The 19,225-nt window shown below is 44.4% G+C and overlaps 1 protein-coding gene across 1 annotated transcript in view; it reads right to left on the minus strand.

Moving 5' to 3' along the window:
* Positions 1-16,239, minus strand: part of LOC122533413 (optomotor-blind protein-like) — a 76,478-nt gene extending 60,239 nt beyond the window's left edge. The window contains exon 1 of the mRNA XM_043663067.1: positions 13,862-16,239. Within this exon, the coding sequence (XP_043519002.1) occupies positions 13,862-14,579 (718 nt within the window). The 5' untranslated portion in view covers positions 14,580-16,239. The remainder of the gene's footprint in view (positions 1-13,861) is intronic.
* Between the last annotated feature and the right edge of the window lie 2,986 nt (positions 16,240-19,225).

The following is a 19,225-nucleotide window of genomic DNA, read 5'->3' on the forward strand; positions in this document are numbered from 1 at the left end:
ATTTGTTTAACGTAATTTAATGTGATTTACATGTAACATCTAATATAATTTATTTGTTATTATTCTGAATTGCAAATTCAAGGATTCTTGAAAGAAGTTATTGTAAATGTCTATGTTGTTACTGTCGCGGAAGGAAAACACGAAAAATTATCCTCCTTATCCTTTCGCGTTCTGAGAGTTTCAAAATTATACAGAAACACGAACCAAAGTTGAGGATTTCAACTGTTCAAAAATTATTCGTGTGATCGTATCGCGAAAATCTTCGAATTGCAAAGACTTCACAGAACTTCCAGAGACCAATGTTTCTAGAACGTGAATTTACAAAATTGATGAAAATTGGATAAAAATTCTCAAAGTGTGAAAGTGTGAAATCTCTTTTCTTCGACAAGATTGTAGAACGATAGTAGACGAGTTAGAAATTTGAAATCAACAGCTCGGAGTGGAGAGAATTGGCTGGAATTTGGGAATTTCAGTGAATTCTTGCACCGAGAGCGGAGGATCGATGATTTCGCGGACACCCGGTCTTCCTTTTCACCGTTTTCCTCATTCCGGCCGCTTTTCCCGGCGCGGTTACGCGCGGCGCGCTACGTGGCGGGAATTTCGAACGCGGCGAACACGCCGGTCGTGCCCTTGGCAAGATTAATCGCCGCCGGGCTGCGGTCAGTTGGCTGGCAGCCCGGTTAGAAAAGAGAAACAGGCCGAGAAATGACGAGACAGGCGGCCAATAAGAATGACGGATCGCGATTTTCCTACTGGGGAAAAGCGCAACTTTTCCAGTTCCAGCGTCCATAAATCGCTTTCTAAATCGTTATAACCGATACCCGTTTGCGGAAAAACTCTTGAAACAAGATACAAACGACGGACAAAAAAAGGAAAGGAACAGAAAAGAAAAGAAGAAAGAGGGAATTTCAAATGAACACTTTGCTCAAAAGAGAGAAAAAAGAAAAAAAAATTAGGAGGATTAACGCTGGGAAACTCTTTCGAGCGCAGCAAACGACGAGTATCGAAATTCCTTTTCCTGGCAGAAAGAAAACCGAAGAAAAATATCCTGCTAGTTCCTTGAACCTAAAACGAATTCGAGCGGAAGGTTGAAGAGCGAATTCTGTTATACTTTGCTGGAGAAATTAAATACTGCAGATCCCTCTGGCGGAACTTAAATTTCCAGCAGATTCTTATGATCAATTCCTTAAAAGGGACTTGAGGATTCGAGTCAGTCGCGTTATCTCTCACTAAAGATGAAGCCAAATTGAGATAATTAAATTAGAATTAAAATTAAATTAAGACAATTAATTAAAATTAATATTAAGATAATTGAATTAAAGATCGAAATATAATTTATATTTGAACCAAATGCAATTTATATAATTTATAATATATATAATATATATAACAATTTATGTAGTTTATAATATATATGATATAAGATATATATATATATAATATATAACAATTTATATAATTTAATATAATTAACAACGAAAAAAATATATATATAATATATATATAATATATATTATAAAATGTACAATTACGACGAAAAATATTATTAAATAATTTATAATATATATAAAATACATATAACAATTTATATAATTTAATATAATTAACGACGAAAAATATATATATATATTATATATAAAATATATATATATATATAATATATATAACAATTTATATAATTTAATATAATTAAAGACGAAGTATAATCAGAATTTAAAGAGTGAGCAGCTCATTGAAAAAGAATGTCGCGCACGCATGATCTGACGACCAACGCTAGAAAATTCTTCTCGAGTTCGAACGAAGTCCGTTGCCGCGAGAATTCGAGGCTTGAGAAAGAGTTTTCTAGAGTCAGTTTTCTAGAATCGAGAGCAGAGCGATCGATTCGGATTTACGAGGACGGAGGAGAGCCAGAACAGGCGGATAGAGTGCGAGCGATCCTCTGTATTTTAGAACCGAGCAGCAGCAGCTCGGAACGTTTAGCGGCAACAAACGATCAATAAAGTCGCCGCGGTTTAGGAGAACGGGTTCGCGCCTATCGCCTTCGAAACGAGCATCGCGCGGCACTTGGTCGACGGAATATTCTTCGCACGTCTCGAGATACTTGGGCCGAGGGCCGCGCGCCGGGGAATGCAAACTGGCTGCAATTTAAGAGCCGAGGGAAACTCTGAGAGACGAGAGCACGAAAATTTCGCCTGCCAGAACCGTGTCTCGTCTCGTCTCGTCTCGTCTCGTCTCGTCTCGTCTCCGCCGTCTCCTCTCAATCGTCACGTTTCTTTCATCGAAAATTTTGTCAAAACTTCTTTCCCCACCGAGAGAAGCTCTTCAGACTTTTTTCTTTTTTTCTTTTCTTTTTTTTTTTTTTTTTAAGTCTCGACTACAGCATCCCAGTTGGAATTAAATCGCTCGATTTCTATCTTCGAATTTTCATCTTGGAACGCAAATTTTTGCTTCACGGCAAGTTCGTGACTTTGTCAAGTGTTTCTGGAGAAGATGGGGAACAATCTACTTTAATTGTAATTCGTAGCGCGATATTTTCACCGATCGTCTAACGATATCAAGACGATAAACAGTCACCTGGTTTTCGACATTTCAAAGACGTTCTCGATTTTATGTTTGGTTTTCTTTTACACTTAAATCGATTAAATGGGAAGTAAATGGAACGTGTTCCACTTTCTCGATTCTTCGATCGAAATTTGTAACACGACGTTTCACAGCGTGTTAGACAACTCGTTGTTTGAAATTTGCTGGATTTCTTTTTTTTTTTTTGGAATTGAGAACGTTTTCCTAACCTAAATCAATTGAATAGAGAACAAACGGATGGAAATAAATGATCATTCTACAAAAATATTTGCAACGCGATAACATTAACAGATTAAACAATCGCTTGTCCATTATAATTTTCCAATTTTTCTTTCGGATGGGATAATCGAATAACTTGTAACTAGCGAAAGTTCATCCAGATATAGTATAAAAGTATAGAATAGATATAGTAGTATAAGAATAGATAATAGAATAGTAGTAGATCAGAAAATCATCCGATATACATTTAACTGACGCCAGAAACAGTCACGAAGAATTAAATTTGCTTTCTCTTAAAGACACAGAAAAATCACTTGGCTGCGCCACGAATATAAATTTGCGGTCGCCCGTCACACGCTTTCGCTCTCGAGTTATCATCATTTATACTTTGTAACGCCAATCCCTCTCGTTGGATTCTCGATCATTCTCTTGCTAAAACTGCAAAACTCTGTCTCCTTCGTCGTAAATAAACAATTCAATTAATTTACACGAGCGTCCAGTCCTTTCGACTCTCGAACTAGCAGCAGTTCGATTATATGTTAAAATAATAAATTACACTTCCATGACATTGTATATACAGGAGAAAATTACTTGGACAAAATTCCTTTAAGAAGAAGAGAACTAACTTTTTATTAATTAATTTAATTTGCGTGCTTCAATCATGCGAGACAAGAAACTTCGTTTCAAAGTACAAATACAATAGAAAATAATTGTGGATTTATTTTTCGTAGCAAGTGATGTTTGGTCCACCGTGCATTTCTCTCTGGACGAAATAATTGTGTGCCCTTCAGAAAAAAAAAAACATTGTGACTGAGAATCACCGAGCACATGCAGGACACGCAGGGGAATCGTCGAACGAAGTTGGAAAAAATTCCGGCAGGAACCTTTCCCGAAAGACAGCGCGCGTGAATTAATTTCACCGGCGAAGCAAACGAAGGGAATAACTAGCCGAAGAGCGGACGAGGTGGTAACAGCGAGATAACGTCGGATAAGACGAGGCGAGGTCCGTTGAAAATCCTTGCGCTCCGATTTCGCGCCGATGCTAGCGTGACACGCGGCCGCGTGCAATTCTGACGCACCGCCGGAAATCGGCGCACGCCACCGCCGATGACGCCTGCTCCTGGACAGCCTCTTTGCGCGCTCACGTCACGTCAAACAGACCTTTGCAAGCACCTCTCCTTTTTTGCGCAGAGTTCATTCTGCTCGGCCACGATGATTGAATCGTTTCTCACTTCTTTCTGCACTCGTCGTTCAATTTCTTTTCTGAAGGAGAGACGAAGATCACAATTTTTTTTTTTTTTTTTTTTTTTTGCGAGAAAGCTGTTCTGAATATTGAAATAAATTGGCTGGGTGAGTGATTCTTCTTCGCGAATATGATTCTTCTGCTCGAGCGGTGTTTCTAATGGCCAATTCAGAGAAGGGAAACTGAATTTTCGTGACTCGGTTGCGACGCTTGATTGGACACCTTCGTGGTTAATGTGTGTAGTAATTTCTATTGGAACTCGGCTTCGTAATAAAGCGTCCAGCCGTCGCCTCAATTGCGGATCATTTGTTCGTCGAAAGACACGATTATTGCAATAACGGCTCGCAGCGAACTCAGAGCGAACTTCTCGGTCGCTTTTCACTCGCGTTTTGTCACTCGTTGCACTTTCACAGACAGATCAACACCGAAAAATCACCACCGAAGTATCCCACGTCCATTTCCCCGGGGGGAAAACAAGTTCGTTCGTCGAAAAATATTTTCAATTTTTCAACCGCGTGTTCCCGTTCTTAACAAGTAACAACACGAACAACACTTGGGGATATTAGAAACGGTTACCGTTAGCTGTTGTAATGTTTCACACTGTCACAAGTCGCGAGTCGCACTGTCGCACAATTACGATTACTCAGCGAATCTTCTTCTACTTCGAAAAAACAAAAAGAAAAAAAAAAGTTTCGCGACGAAAGAAATCTCCAAACTTCAAAACAACAAATCTTCAAAATCGCCAATTTCTCTCTCTCTCTCACTCGCAAGAAATCGATCGAAGATCAACTTCGAGTCCCTGATTTCCTCAGCATCTTCCCTTCGTTGTGCCACTGATTTCCCAACGGGGATTCATTTCTCGTGAAAATCCATTTTTCCAACGATAGTTCCCCTGTTTCTGGGTAATTTCCAACGAGCCGAGTTCGAAGTTCCGGAACGAGCAGAAGGAGCCTGTTAATCATCCTGGCGTTGAAGCCAGAAACAGCGCTGGCGACCCGCGATCGCTATCACACGCCGCCGGATTAATTCACAGTTTCACCACACAGCCGGAGATTTATGAAGATGGCGGCGCTTAATTCCTCGCGGTGCCCGGTGCACCGTTGACAGCCTTTTTTATCTATGGCCTGTGTTGTCCCCCGCGCTAATGGATCCTGAACGATCCTGAGCCGCGATCGTTCTCCGCGATTCGCACAATTCTTTCCCATTGTTGTTCCACCATTGTTGTTGCCGATTTCTTTCGTCGAACACGAGCCACTTTCGCTGGCAATCCGTGAAAGAGATTCGAGGAACAGTTGACAGACAGGCTTCTTCCATGGAGGAAGAGGTGAACCGAAGTTGTTTGTTGATTTCATTTTCTGCGATCGATCGATCTCTCACCCCTTCCCTCTGGAGAACGAAAGCTTCACTTGAGAATCACTTGATAACCGCCGAACAACTGTCGAAAGGGGAGGATTCGATCCTTTTCCACGTTTCTTCTTTTGAATACAATCCGCAAGAATGTTTCCTTCTCGCGATCGCTCTTCACTCGATTGATTTCTCTGCCCTCGAGTGCCTCGAGGATCATTCTCGGTAATTTGACGAAGAGCTTCGCGAGATCTTCGTCTCGTTTCGTCTCGTTTTGCAACGAAATGTTCTCGTTTCTTTCGAGTTTTTGAGTAAGTAAGAATAACGTGAGGTTGTTTTTTCTTTTAATCGAACGAAACGTGGTAGTATTTCTGGTGGCGACGACCACAATGCGCCAGCCGCTTCACAACATGGCCGACATTGCGCCAAAGAAACGCCCCGAGAGTTCTATGCGTCCATCGCGTTCGACAACGGGGGAAAACAGAGTGAAGAGAAAGAGAAAATCCTGCAACGACAACGAACAGCTTTCCGCATGACGCAACGTTCGAAATCGGAGTTAGAATCGCCGAACTATTCGAGACGTTCTCGCGTGATCCAAGCTACGATTTGCAGTATCATTCTTTCAACAAATCTATCTACATTTGAATGATTACTACATCCACAGTTGGCAAAGTTACTTTGATCGAAACCTTGGTCGTCACTGGTCGAACAAATTTTTTCACCAAGCTAACTTCTAGAACTAATTGCAAGTCCAACGAATTCACGAAACCTTCCTTGTCGATTATTGGAATTTCCTTCCAAATTTCTTTCTCAACGTGGATCAAATACGAAAACGAATTTAGAATTTTAACGACAGACGAAAAAAATTCGGTTCTCCCGGAATTTCTTTTCTTTTTTTTTTTTGTTTTCTTTTTAATTAGGTGGTAGAGAAGATGGAAGAGACTGTCAGTTTTTTTTTCATCTATTCCCAAGTATCTTTTTTTTTCCAAGTATTTTCCAGAATATTCACGGAAAGCAGCTCTCGGCTTTAACGATCGACAGCACTATACATACACAGGGTGTCCCGCATTTTTCCGTACATACTTTGGGCAGTGTGTTCCACAAGTAAAACGAAGACTAAAACGTTACATAACAAAAATATATATATCCTCCACAAATGCTTTATAGAGGAGTTACGACAAAAATAAGAAACGTGAAAGATGTGATATTTTTCTCTCAGTTCAACATAGTAGATTCGCATATATTTACTCCTTTAGAATTTTACTTAGAAACGAGAAAGTTTACAGTAGAAAAGTACAGTAGAAGAATTAATTACAAAAATCAACATCGCCTGCCAAGAGGTTAAAAAATCGCAACCAACTAAATTCAATAACTCGTCCATGTCAAATTTGCCCGTCAACAATGAAGCGGACGTCACTTTGAAATGTTAGATATAGGTATACTTAGCAGCGTTTAAAATCATATTTCGTATTTTTGTCAGAAATTTGTCCTTAACCTAAGCATTTATGGACATTTTTTGTTACGTAACATTTTGGTCTTATTTTTATATATATATACTTGCAGAAGTATGTACGGTAAAATGCGAGACACCCTGTACATCAGAGAGTTGAACGAAATATTACCAAAAAAAATAGAGAAAAAAAGATGGCTTTGTGACTCGAAAGAGGGGAATAACGATGTGGCGTTAATTAACCCGGGTTGCACCGCGTCGGACAGCGTCCAGCCGGGTGTTGGCGAACAAAGCCGCCGCTTTTCCAGAGTTTTCCCGTCGGACGCGTTGCGTAAGACGCGCGAGGCGCGGAAACCGAGCGCACTTCCGGTTCAGGATGGCACCGCGCCAGGGCGCAACCCGCCAGACGCGAGATCTTTGCGCAACTTCCAAATTCTCTCTTTTTTTTTCTATTAATCAACAATATTGGACTATTATTGAACTATCATTCTATTATTATTTTATAAAAACAACAATTTCATACGCGCTTCGCGCAAGCCAAATTCACACTCTCCACTGGAACGCTTCCTTTGAGGTTTTGAAAAATGGTCTCGAAACCAAAGCTCGAAGAAAGAATTTCATTTCGCTTCAACTCGTAAAGGTATCAGGCGTCGAAGTATGATCAAAGAGAATCAACGATTGGCGAATTTTTGAGCAGAGAAGAAACCGTGATAATCGTATCGACTCCATCAGAAGTCACTCTTGCGAAATTAATCGATCGAGGAAAAACTTGGAACGTTTACTTTCGAAATTTTTACCATCAACGAATTATCCACCCGTGATTTCAATCTGCCTTTAACCGACGCTACTTCGATTTTTCTCCGAGCTTTAACTTTGTTTTGTTTGCATCGATAACTGGCACTAAAGGAGCGCGAACTTCTTACGGAGACGTTTAATGAACCTCTCTTTTGGTTTTCGATCGAAATCGGCTCAAAGGATCAACGAGGATTAATCAATTTTTCACCGAAATTTCATCGAAAACTTTAGATCGATATCTCCAAGGAGAACTATACTATTTTTTTTAGTAACAGTATTTATTACACGGCAATTTTTCATAGAATATTTCGTCGAGTATATCTAGTAAAGTAATCGGTGCCTCGGTGAAACTATGTTCGTAACAACTTCTCTTCAAAACAATCACCATCGCGGAAAGGATTTTATAATTTTTACAATTTCTTTAACTCCCTCTTTCCATCTCGCGTTCTTCAATCTTCTTTCAATTTCCAAGTAAAATAACCTTGACCAATCTTCAACGGAACGCATAAAATTATCTTTGCTCCAGTTTCTGTCATCATTCTAGCAAGTTCCTCACACGGGTTTCCTTTGTCTTCCTCAACGAATCAGCTTTGTTAAATCTTTGACAGATCTCCAGAAATCTCACAGTAATTATTTCTCATTTCCCTTGCAAATCACTTTCGCTGATCTTCAGTAAAGCTCTTCGTACCTTAATTTCTTCTCCCTTTTTCGAAATAAATCAACCACTTCAGAACCCAAAAAAAGATTCTCACGTGAATTATTTTCCTTTTCTTTTCGTTCCCATGCAAAGCTTAGCAAATCATCTTTCCTAACCTTGAACGAAGCTTTCGGAAGTTTTGTTGCATGGAATTTTCTTCGTCGTGCTCTCAAAATTCTTCTCACACCAATTTTCTTCACTTTCTACTTAATCTCGACTAAATTTTGAAAATTCGCCTCACGCCAATTTTGTTCATTTCTTTTTTTTTTTTTTTTTTAGTTAATCTAGAAACTAAGTTCTGAAAATTATTCTCACAATAATTTTCTTCGCTTTTCTATCAAATCTTGACTGAGCTCCGAAAATTCTCTTCACACCAATTTTTTTCACCCTTCTACCTAATCTTAACTAATTTTAAATCCCGAAAAATTCTCCTCACACCGATTTTCTTCACTTCCAAGTCACCTCCATCAATCTTTTCTAATCCCTAAAAAGTGTTAAAAATTCTCCTCTCCCGTCGAAATCATCCTCACCAACAATCGTTCACAAACGATCGCAGAATCGTGGTCGCGCGAGGCCAGTCTAAAACCAGAGAAAACCATTCCAAACCAGCAGATACCGGTAACAACCTCGTCCAACAAAAGCGACAGGTAACCGCGAGGCAAGAACGAAGCCGAACGAACGCGAAACGTCGCGTCGCGAGCAAAATGTATCCGCGGCGCGGATGAATAGGCGATGAAACGGCCGTATCGCGTGGCAGACGTCCATCTCTCGATCCGCGATCGATCGATCGTTAGAAAACCGTGCTACGATTACGTCGAAACGATCGGTGAGCCTTCATCGGCGAAGTGAGGGACGTATCCCGATCTCCACGATCTCGAAAAAGCAGTGAAAGTGAGCGGCGTATCGGCGAATTTCGCGCCGAAATCGCGGCGGTTTGCGCAAACCGCGCGCAACAAGTTCGACGCTGTCGCTCGTGAAATAAACTGTGGCCAATTAAATGTCCGCCTGATTTTTTTTTTTCTTCCGAATCGAAGGCTTCATTGTCGCATATTTCAGCGATTTTCTCTGGTTTTTTTTCGATTATGAGGAACTGGCGGGTTTGACGAGGAGACAGGAAAGTTTGAGACGTATGAAATTCCAAAATGAGTAGAGAATTTCGTAGAGAGTAATCTGAGAAGTGACGGTGTTTAGTTTGAGGTAGAATCCTCAGACAAGTCCAAACGAATTGTGAATTTGAAGTCTGAGGAAAGAGTATGTTGAAGTTTGATCTGGTTTGAAGCAGGGCGGTCAAATACAGCTTGTCTCAAGGAAAATAATTTTGAAGTTCGACGATGTTTCGACTGTTAGAACTACTCCGAGAGACTTGCAGTTTGACTTTTTAAATTTGGAATCCCCGCATCAATCTACGCAGCACAAATTGGAGCATCGCCTCGGAAATTCATAAAAACTGCTCGAACTTTCCTCAAAGTAAATTCGACGATTGTGAATTTCGACGCTCAAACAATCCCTCCTCTCTGCGCGTCTTTCCCCTCGAAACTTGTAATGACCCTTGGAAATTCACGAAAGTTTCAACTTCACGCAGTAAATATCGCCGATCCTTCCGAGTCGCAAATTTTTCACTCGATTTCCCAAAGAAGAAGGAGCCAATCCTTCCCCACAGGCACAGGGGAACAGAGAAACTTGGCGATGTCGCAAAAACTTTTGATCCTAGCATGTCCTCCGCCGATTCAAGAAATCCCGCGGCACGGTTGGCTTCCAATTTCAAGTTTCAGCAACGTGTTTGCCGCGAGTTCTAGTCGAAACAATTCTTAACGAGAATCCAGCACTCGCGTGTTATCGTCCAGTGAAGCATCTCGTTTCTCGTCGGTATTCCCAGCCCCTGAATTAAACACACTCGCTGCCACCGTGCGTTTTACGTCTCAATTCCGATTCCAGCCGGCAGTCGGAAGCAAGATCTACGAGGACTGCTCGTCCCAGCACCATCTGATCCGTCCTTTCCTCGCTCTCGGACAAGATGTTTATCAGATTCCTATCTGTTTATCAGATTTCCTTATCAACGGCACGACTCGTCCCTCGGACGTGGACCCCGAGGTTTCTCGAGTGTTTGCCAAATGAAACGCGAGAAGGAACGCAAAGTCCGAGTGACGTTTTCGCAAAATAAATTTCGGTTGTTTGAATATCTGTAGAAACAAATTCAACAGAAACGAACGAAAACAAAGGCTATGCGATCTACGTTTAGGGCAGTATTATATTTCAATGATTTGATGAACGAATGGTGGATTTTCATGCAGATTTGTAGTTTCCGAAGGCACGATTAACCCCACTTGCGCTGGCAACTTTGATTGCGGACCGTAACGAGTGACCAAACCTTACAACAGGTTACTCTGTTTACAACAGATCGTCGCTTTTCTTTCTGAATCTGTCAGCATGACATCGCCGGATAGAAATTGTTGAGAAGCGACAAATTTATTATTTGTTTCACTGGATTACATTTAAATATACTTAAAACTGAGAAAATATTGCAATTTTGGAGCAAAAGGCTCTCAACGTGCGTGGCACGTTATTACAGCGTAAGAGGTTAACCACTTGGCAACTGATTGCGGACCATAACGAATGACCAAAATCGTACACAACAGATCGTCACTTTCCTTTTTGAACTCGTCGATATGACACCGCCGGATAGAAATTATTGAGAAGCGACAAATTTATTATTTGTTTCACTGGATTATATTTAAATATACTTGAAACTGAGAAAATATTGCAATTTTGGAGCAAAAGGCTCTCAACGTGCGTGGCACGTTATTACAGCGTAAGAGGTTAACCACTTGGCAACTGATTGCGGACCATAACGAATGACCAAAATCGTACACAACAGATCGTCACTTTCCTTTTTGAACTCGTCGATATGACACCGCCGGATAGAAATTATTGAGAAGCGACAAATTTATTATTTGTTTCACTGGATTATATTTAAATATACTTGAAACTGAGAAAATATTGCAATTTTGGAGCAAAAGGCTCTCAACGTGCGTGGCACGTTATTACAGCGTAAGAGGTTAACCACTTGGCAACTGATTGCGGACCATAACGAATGACCAAAATCGTACACAACAGATCGTCGCTTTCCTTTTTGAACTCGTCGGTATGACATCACTGGATAGAAACTATTGACAATTAATAAATTTGTTACTTGTTTCGCCTATTTTGTTTCACTTAAATATATTTAAAATTGAGAAGATATTACACAATGTTGGAAGAAAAAAATTCTCAACGCGAGGTTAAGAGAGTAGAGCTCGATGAGAGAAATTCCCAAATGTTTCAGAAAGCATCTGGATGCTTCGAATTTTGCGTAAATTATAGAAACCGTGTTTCTTTCTCGTTCAGCGTGAAAATATCTATACGATACTCGCGTAATATCCGTAATATAAAACATACGAAATATTCACGGATAATTCAAGATTCCCTGTGTAACATTCGACTGGATAATTCTTACATCGAGGTTCGATTTTCTGAATCATTTTCACGGGAATATTCAGAGGTACAAAAAAAAAAAAATACACGCGAAGTGCAAAAATATATATATATATAGAAAATATTCAAAGCGATGCATTCCTTGAAACATTTATAGCAGATGTAACAAGCTTCTGTCCGAGCCACGTTCTTTTTTCTTTTTCAATTGTCGCGAGAATGCAACGACGAAACCGGACAGAACATCCAGCGGTCGAACAATTAGTCAGACGAGAATGGTTAGCGAGAATCTGATTAGACAGATGTTTCGGGGCCGTTTAATGGGATTCTAGGTGATTCTCCTAGTGTAGCTTCGTATAAAGTGTTTCTTGTTTGGTAAAACGATTAACGGGTTGGAGGATGAACACAATGTGGCGTTAAATGGAGATTTCTCATGGGAAATGGAGCTTCTGTTCAACGATTCCGTTGAAGATAAGCCCGGCAATATAGATGGTTTAAGGATGATTCGTGTGATGTTAGCAAAGTAGCGATTGTATCATTGCCACTTTGTCGTGGCTCTCTCGTGTCCAATTCTTTTTTCTAACAACTGTTCACCTCTTTATCCATCTACAACCAGCACTACGTTCTGAATATTCCGAGATCAATCTTCTGATTCTATCTGAAACACTGTTTCAACGCAGTTCTCCAAAAGAGATTTGAACTTGCCTTTTAACTTGTTAAGCAAACGATACGTCCAAACACTAATTGCAGGTATAACTTCTCAAAATCGTTGACAAACTTTTTTTTTTTCATTTGTCGTTTTCATGAATGTGCCCCAACCTTTTCTATTAACTCAGAATCTTCTAAGTAAACTAAGTCATTTCACTCGAAACTTCGATTAGAAGTTTGACATACTGTTGAGAAACAGACTGTTTTAGCAATTTTAAAGTTTCAATCCTCCTTTGTCAATTCAGAACACTTGTTACACTTGTTATACTTGGAACGTGGAGTATAATTGTTGTTCCTCGAAATGTATTCCAATCTTCTCTAAAATATTTAGAATTCTTCTATCTTGGTAGATTTCTGAAACCTACCGCCTTGGGGAAAGTACTTTAATCTCGTCTACTTGAAGCAACCAAGAACAATTCTCGCAACATTAACCACCTAACCGTTCCTCTGTTCTTTCTGAAGAAACTTCAACCTTTCTCTTCAAGCTGAAAACCTCGACAAGGTTGCACTCGTAATTCCTACAACGTTGACAAACTCTCTCCATCTTTTGTCTCCTTGGAGCATGTTCTAACCTTCTCTGTCAACTCGAAATTTTCAGCTATCGCACCAACACGATCTGTACAACATACGATGGACTCAAGATTGTTTTAAACTTCAACCCTAAAAGCTCGAAACATCTACAAGTGCTACAACGTTGACAAACTGTCTCCTTGGAACATGTTTTAACCTTTGTCAACTCGAAATACACCTACAAGTCCTACAACGTTGACAAACTATCTCCTTGGAACATGTGTTTAACCTCTGTCAACTCGAAATTCTCAGCTGTTACACCAAAACAATCTGTACGATATACAATGGACTCAAGATTGTTTCAAAGTTCAACACTCAAGCTCGAAAGGTGTTTCAACCCTACAAGTTTGACAAACTATCTCCTTGGAACATGTTCCAACCTTCTTCATCAACTTCTCGAAATCAGAACAACCCGCAAGATTGTTCCTACGCAACAAACTGAAGATTGTTTCTGTCCTAAAACCTAATGTAGGCCTAAACCTCCAATCTTTGACACCAAAAAAAAAAAAAAAGAAAAAAAAAACACAAAAAAAGAATAGTCCATCAACTAAGACGTCAACGGATCATCGATTACTCTCTTGCCTGCTACTCTGTTACACTGAATCTGACCTAAACCAGAGGAGCTGCACCATCGTCGTTTCGTCACACTTTCCTCAACACACTGAAACAGCTATCCTACCGAAGCCTAGCAATACAGAAACACTTCGACCGTCTGATCGTAATCTCTCTCTCTCTCTCACACACACATACACACACACACACATTCTTTTTCCGCAGTGTGTCATACCTGGCGGCGTGATGCCGTGAGGGTTAAGATGCGGATGATGATGGGGGCTGGTGAGGATCCCCTTGCCCTGTAGATGATGGGCCGTCGGTCCAGGCGAGCTAGTCGCCGGCAGATGCGCCGCCGGATTGTAGAATCCAGCGGCGGCGAGGGCGGCAGCGCTGAAATAGCTGGCCGCTGCTACCGCCGAGGACGGATGCGACAATTCCCTCTGGCTTGGCAACGGTGGCGGTGTTTCCGGCGCGGCGGCCGGGCTTCCTGGTCCGCCGGGCGGCGGCGACGCGCTTCCCTGCGACGACGAGCCGCCCAAGATCGGCGGGTGAGTCGTGGCGGCGGTCAACAACGACGAGACGCTGAAGTCGGTGGGTCGGGGGGCGGCCGGCGCCGGCAGGTGGCCGCCGGATATGTGTCCGTTCGGGTTGCTGGACGGCGTGCCAGCGATCGAGGTGGCGAAGGCCGAGTGCTGATTCAGAGCCGTCGCTGACGCGGGGTACGCCATCCCAGGCCCCCCCGCCTCGGCCCTCGGCCCCGTGTTTGCACCCTCGACCACGTTAGCCTCCAATTCTCTGCGTCTACGTCGTTGGCCGTCGATGTCCTTCGCGGAGGAGTCCACCTCCTCCTCCACCACCTCCTCGAGCCGTGATCGCTGCTGTAGCGCGGAGGGTTGCGGAGTGCTGGCGCAGTGGGTACCCCTGCACGCTGTGTCTTGTTCGAATCTCATCGAGACGGGCGGGTCTGCCGAGTCGCGCGAGATTCCTCTTCGAGTGACTCAAAGCCGGGCGAGCGCTACTCTTCTTCTTCTTCTTCTTCTTCTTCTTCTTCTTCTTCTTCTTCTTCTTCTTCTTCTTCTTCTTCTTCTTTATTCTCTCGTCAGTTCGTTGGTTCGATGTTTGTCGTTTATCTGGCTGGCGTTCAACGAGGATAGTTTCGCACAATCGAACGATTACTTTCTGCGCTTTCAACCACGCGCGGAGCTCTCAGAGCACGGACACACTTGGGTTGAATTTCTCGATCTCGGGTTTACACTTGGCACGGCTCGATCACGCTGATCTCCTCCAAGCCGCGTTGTCGACCGTCGTGTACGTCTCTAATCGTGTACGTCGATTCTTCGGCATGCTAGACAAGGTTCGACGAGAGGGAGTTGTGCGAGGAACGTACCAGACGTTCAGAAGCGTAAGTCGAGATCCTGGCTGCGTCGTCGTCGCAGTCGATCCGAGCTTCCCTCGATCACCGTCGCCAGCAGTCGTACGCTCGACATCGTACACGTCTCGTGCACCTTGTTGCCTTGGCTATCTTCGTACGCTTCGAACGCCACTTCGAAGGCTTCAAGCACCAGGAAAAGAAGGAAACGATTCTCTGAGATGTGTCCACTGTTGCGTCGTCCGTGGAACTTTACATCCGGCTTTCGATTTCAGAGGGTACACTTTGTCGATCCACTCGAGTCGACGATCTCCCCCGTAGAATCGGCGGTGGCGCTTAGACAGAGTCACACCGTGGCCCGAAACACCGACTGCTACGAACAAGCACCCACTGGTTACGTGCACGTCGAGGGACGTGGTGCACGTAAATCCTTGCGTCGTTCACTGTTCACTGACTCACTGACTGTCGTCCACTGACAGAGGTCAGTTCCGCGAAGCACTCACTTCCTCGATTACAAAGTATCAACGACGACGACGACGACGACGACGATGTGGGTAGACACGACGCGACGCGACGCGACGCGAACACGCGGCCAGACCGGGTAGCAAACTCGCTTCTCGTCGTTGTGTCTTGGGGAGAAGGCAACAGACTCGACTCTCGTCGAGTTGAGTCGAATCGAGTCGAGTCGAGTCGAAGCAGCGTCCGACGGCCGGACGACACAGGCCGGAGGACGAGGACAGTCCGGACTAGCTTCTATATCGTGACGCGCAAAACGCCAGGCGAGAGAGACAAAAAGGCGAGAGAGCGAAGCGAGAGAGAGGGCTCTCTGAACGAGAGACACGGTGCTCGGGTGCTGTGCGCGCTGGTCGCCTCGGTCGGGGCTGGAGAGCGGACGAAAGGTGTTACTTGGGTGGCGCCGCGATGGTCACTGAGCAGCGCTAGGATTGACACCTCCTCTGGGGGCTCACCCCCACACCTCCCGCGGAGGTGTTGGTGTGCTAAAGTCCTCGTCCGGATTCAGGGCGTGTGTACGCGCGCGTCTACGTGTAGACGGGGGGCAGCCGCGTGTGTGCGTGTGTGTACAGACGGAACGGAGTGTGCCTGCGCCGCCGAACGGACGCGGGAGGCGTGAATGCTGGAGGGCAGCGACGCGAAGACTGAGACGGTGCAGGGGCTCCTCCTCCCTTCCCCTTCGACCGTTCGTGTACACGTTCTGGTGGGAGAACCCGCCGCGACAACCTAGTCGACGATGCAGCACCGCGTGTGACAAGAACGGGACTAAACAGGTCGCGCGAACAACGAGGAGGGACAGAGCTGTCTACCAAACCCCCACCACTTCCCACGGCGGGCGATAATGAGCGCTCGTAGTTCGGATTGGCGTTCCGGCGCCAATCCGAGCGGCGTTGCTCTCGACGCCTTTTCCGACGTTCCCCATCTCGCTTCGATCAACCCCGTTTCTCCCTCTCTGTCTTCGTTATCCCCACCGAGAACCTCGGTTCTACACAACGCTTCGGATGTTCTTCTCTCTTCTCTGTCTCACTCTCTTTCTCTCTCGCTCTCTCTTTTTTCCCCTCCTCACTCCCCACCAGCGCGCGTTTAAGGGTGTTAACCGCGAGTACGCCCATTAACACCACCCTCCCTGCGACACCGAGTCGTCGAGCGGGGATTCCACGGAGAGAGGGGATGGAAACGGTCGACGTTGCTCGAAGCTTCGCTGTCCAGAACGATGCCGATTGACACGTTGCTGCGCACCCACCGACGAAACCAGCCTGTTTTTTTCGCGACGCACTCGCGGGGATGCCTGATAAAGAGTGTTTGCAGGTTGTCACGATAAAAATTTCGAGTTTCTCCCGGAGGTTGGTTATAGCCGCGCTCTCAGAGGAAGGTTCCCAAAACACTCTTAGGATCTTCCAGTCGAGTCAGATTTCAAATTCACTCGCTCCATCTGACAAACAACTGGACAAAGCAAACTACGCGAACCGATATTACCAGTATCACAAGAATTCCACGCGTCTCCGATTTCAGTCTCCTCTGAAGAGATTCGAGAGCCGGCTCCGCACGATGAAATTCGCATGCCGTGAGTCGGCCGGTGGAAACGCGGCGCGCTGAACCACGACAGCCGGTTTTCTCCATTAATCCGGAACGGCACTTCATCAGTCATAATTCAAGCCGATTGGCCGTGTCAAGAGCCGTCCGAGTTTTCCGCGAAAAGCCGAGTGAGAAATTTTCACGAGCTGTGCCAAAATTCGCGCTAGCTAGCGTCACGAGCATCACTCCGCGCGTCCCCCTCGACCCCCTCGCCGCCGCCCCCTCCACCATCCCCGCGTCGTCCCTCGTTCGGATCGTTCGAGACGACCTGCGCTTTGCACCCGCCGAGAGAACCGTCGACGGAGGAGAAACCACTCGCCCCGCCCACTCGGCCCCCACTCCGCGCGCCTGTCCCCCACCACGCCGCGTCACGTGACACGCTCCCCACCACTCGATTCCGCCGTCAGTCTGGCGCGTCCCTTCGGCACCTTCCCCTACCTCATCCCGGTTCCGCCCTCCCCACCACCATCGCGAAGCCACTCTCGGTTTTTCGCCCCGATCGTCGTGTGGCCCCCTCGTCCTTCGCGCCGTCGAGTGTTAGCGAGACGCCCAGCGCGTCACAGTGTTGCCAAATCCGCGAGAGCTTTTCCACCGTGATTTCCAGAAACACTCTGCGCGATAACTACGCCGCTGCGAAATCGGCCCGCGAGGTTACGTCGCTGCGCCGCGCACGACGCTTGCCGCCCTTCTTCCGCGATTGTCGTTACTTCGCGATGTTTTCCCAGCAGGATTTCCACGGCAGGCAATTGTCGAGGATTCACCGCCTGGACAATCGGCGTTATGGAGAAAGTTGAAGATTGGTTTTTAGAATTTTTAAGGGCTCTAGGTTTCATTCGGCTTGCCTGCTGCAGCAGATGGAACCTCGAGGAAGTTTGATCGGGAGAGTTTCGGGTTGGAACTCGAGTTCGCAAAACGTAAAACGAATAAGGGTTGTCGAGGATCAGCGCGTTGTGTTAGCGCGAATTATCTTTCAATATCGGGACTGTGAAACAGGCTTCCAACGAGTATTTGTAATTATTTTGAAGAAATTTCAAGAAATCGTTTATTGTCTCGAAAGTTTGTTCTTTCGTATCGATACTCCGAGTACTGCTATAGTCTACGCACAATATTAAAGGCTATTCATTTTAAATAATACCGTTTAAACACGCCTCTGCTTTCTTCAAGCTTACAAGCCACCCTGTCGAAGCGCACCAACACGGAAATGCGTCAAAAAATTGCGTCAGCTGCGTTTCATCGGTGCAACATGTGCGGTCAACAGCAACACTGTATTAAAGAACAATTTGCGTGATGACGTGGAAGGAAGTTCGACGATCCTTTGCCATAAATACCGAACAAATTCAACTTGATGACACAAAAATTCAATTCTGCCCTTGCCACACATTGTCCAAAAATTAATTAAAAAATTCCATCTATCGGTCAGTTTCAGTTTCCAGTTCTTGTCTCTCTTACCTAATCCGTATCATTCAATAAATTTACTGTGGAGTTCTCCACATCTCCAAAAAACGTAACAGTAACAGTCAAGTTTTACTCAATGTGAGCCGATCGAATATCGTTCGAGTTCGATGAACAGCTAAGAATATTGCTCGAATCTGATAAAACCGTGTGAGAAATCAACAAGGATTCGTTGAAAATCACTAAGCTACCGTCAACTCCGTGTCCAAGTTTGCAACGATTTTTGGAGTTAAACAAGATAATCTAACGATGAATGGTGCACTGTCTCAATGTGATTCAACGCCGAATCTAGCCGCGACCGCATTGAAACTCGTTCACGCGCATTGTGAGTCGCATGGCTCGTGTAAATAGAGTCCACGGACCGCAATCGATTCCGGCCGGCTTTCGTGTTTCGAGCCTCGACACACCGTTTATCGTCGCGAGAGCGTTACTATTTACGCCGCGAGTCTTTTATGTATCGAGTCTTGGGAATAACATGGGGGCAGAAGCATGGCGACAGAAAGCGACAACGATCATTTCGGAGTTAGCATTTCGTTCGTGAGGTTTCACGTGAGACGGGCAAAACTTTGTTCAACTCGTGGTGTAACGAAAATTTCATCATAGAAAAACGAATTTCAACGTTGGTACCAAGTATCGAGTTCTTCAAGTTATACATTCAATTTTTTTTCTTGGGTCAATTGTAGAATT

Source organism: Frieseomelitta varia, unplaced genomic scaffold (assembly GCF_011392965.1).
Source record: "Frieseomelitta varia isolate USP_RPSP 00005682 unplaced genomic scaffold, Fvar_1.2 scaffold_525, whole genome shotgun sequence".
NCBI classification, from domain to species: Eukaryota; Metazoa; Arthropoda; class Insecta; order Hymenoptera; family Apidae; genus Frieseomelitta; species Frieseomelitta varia.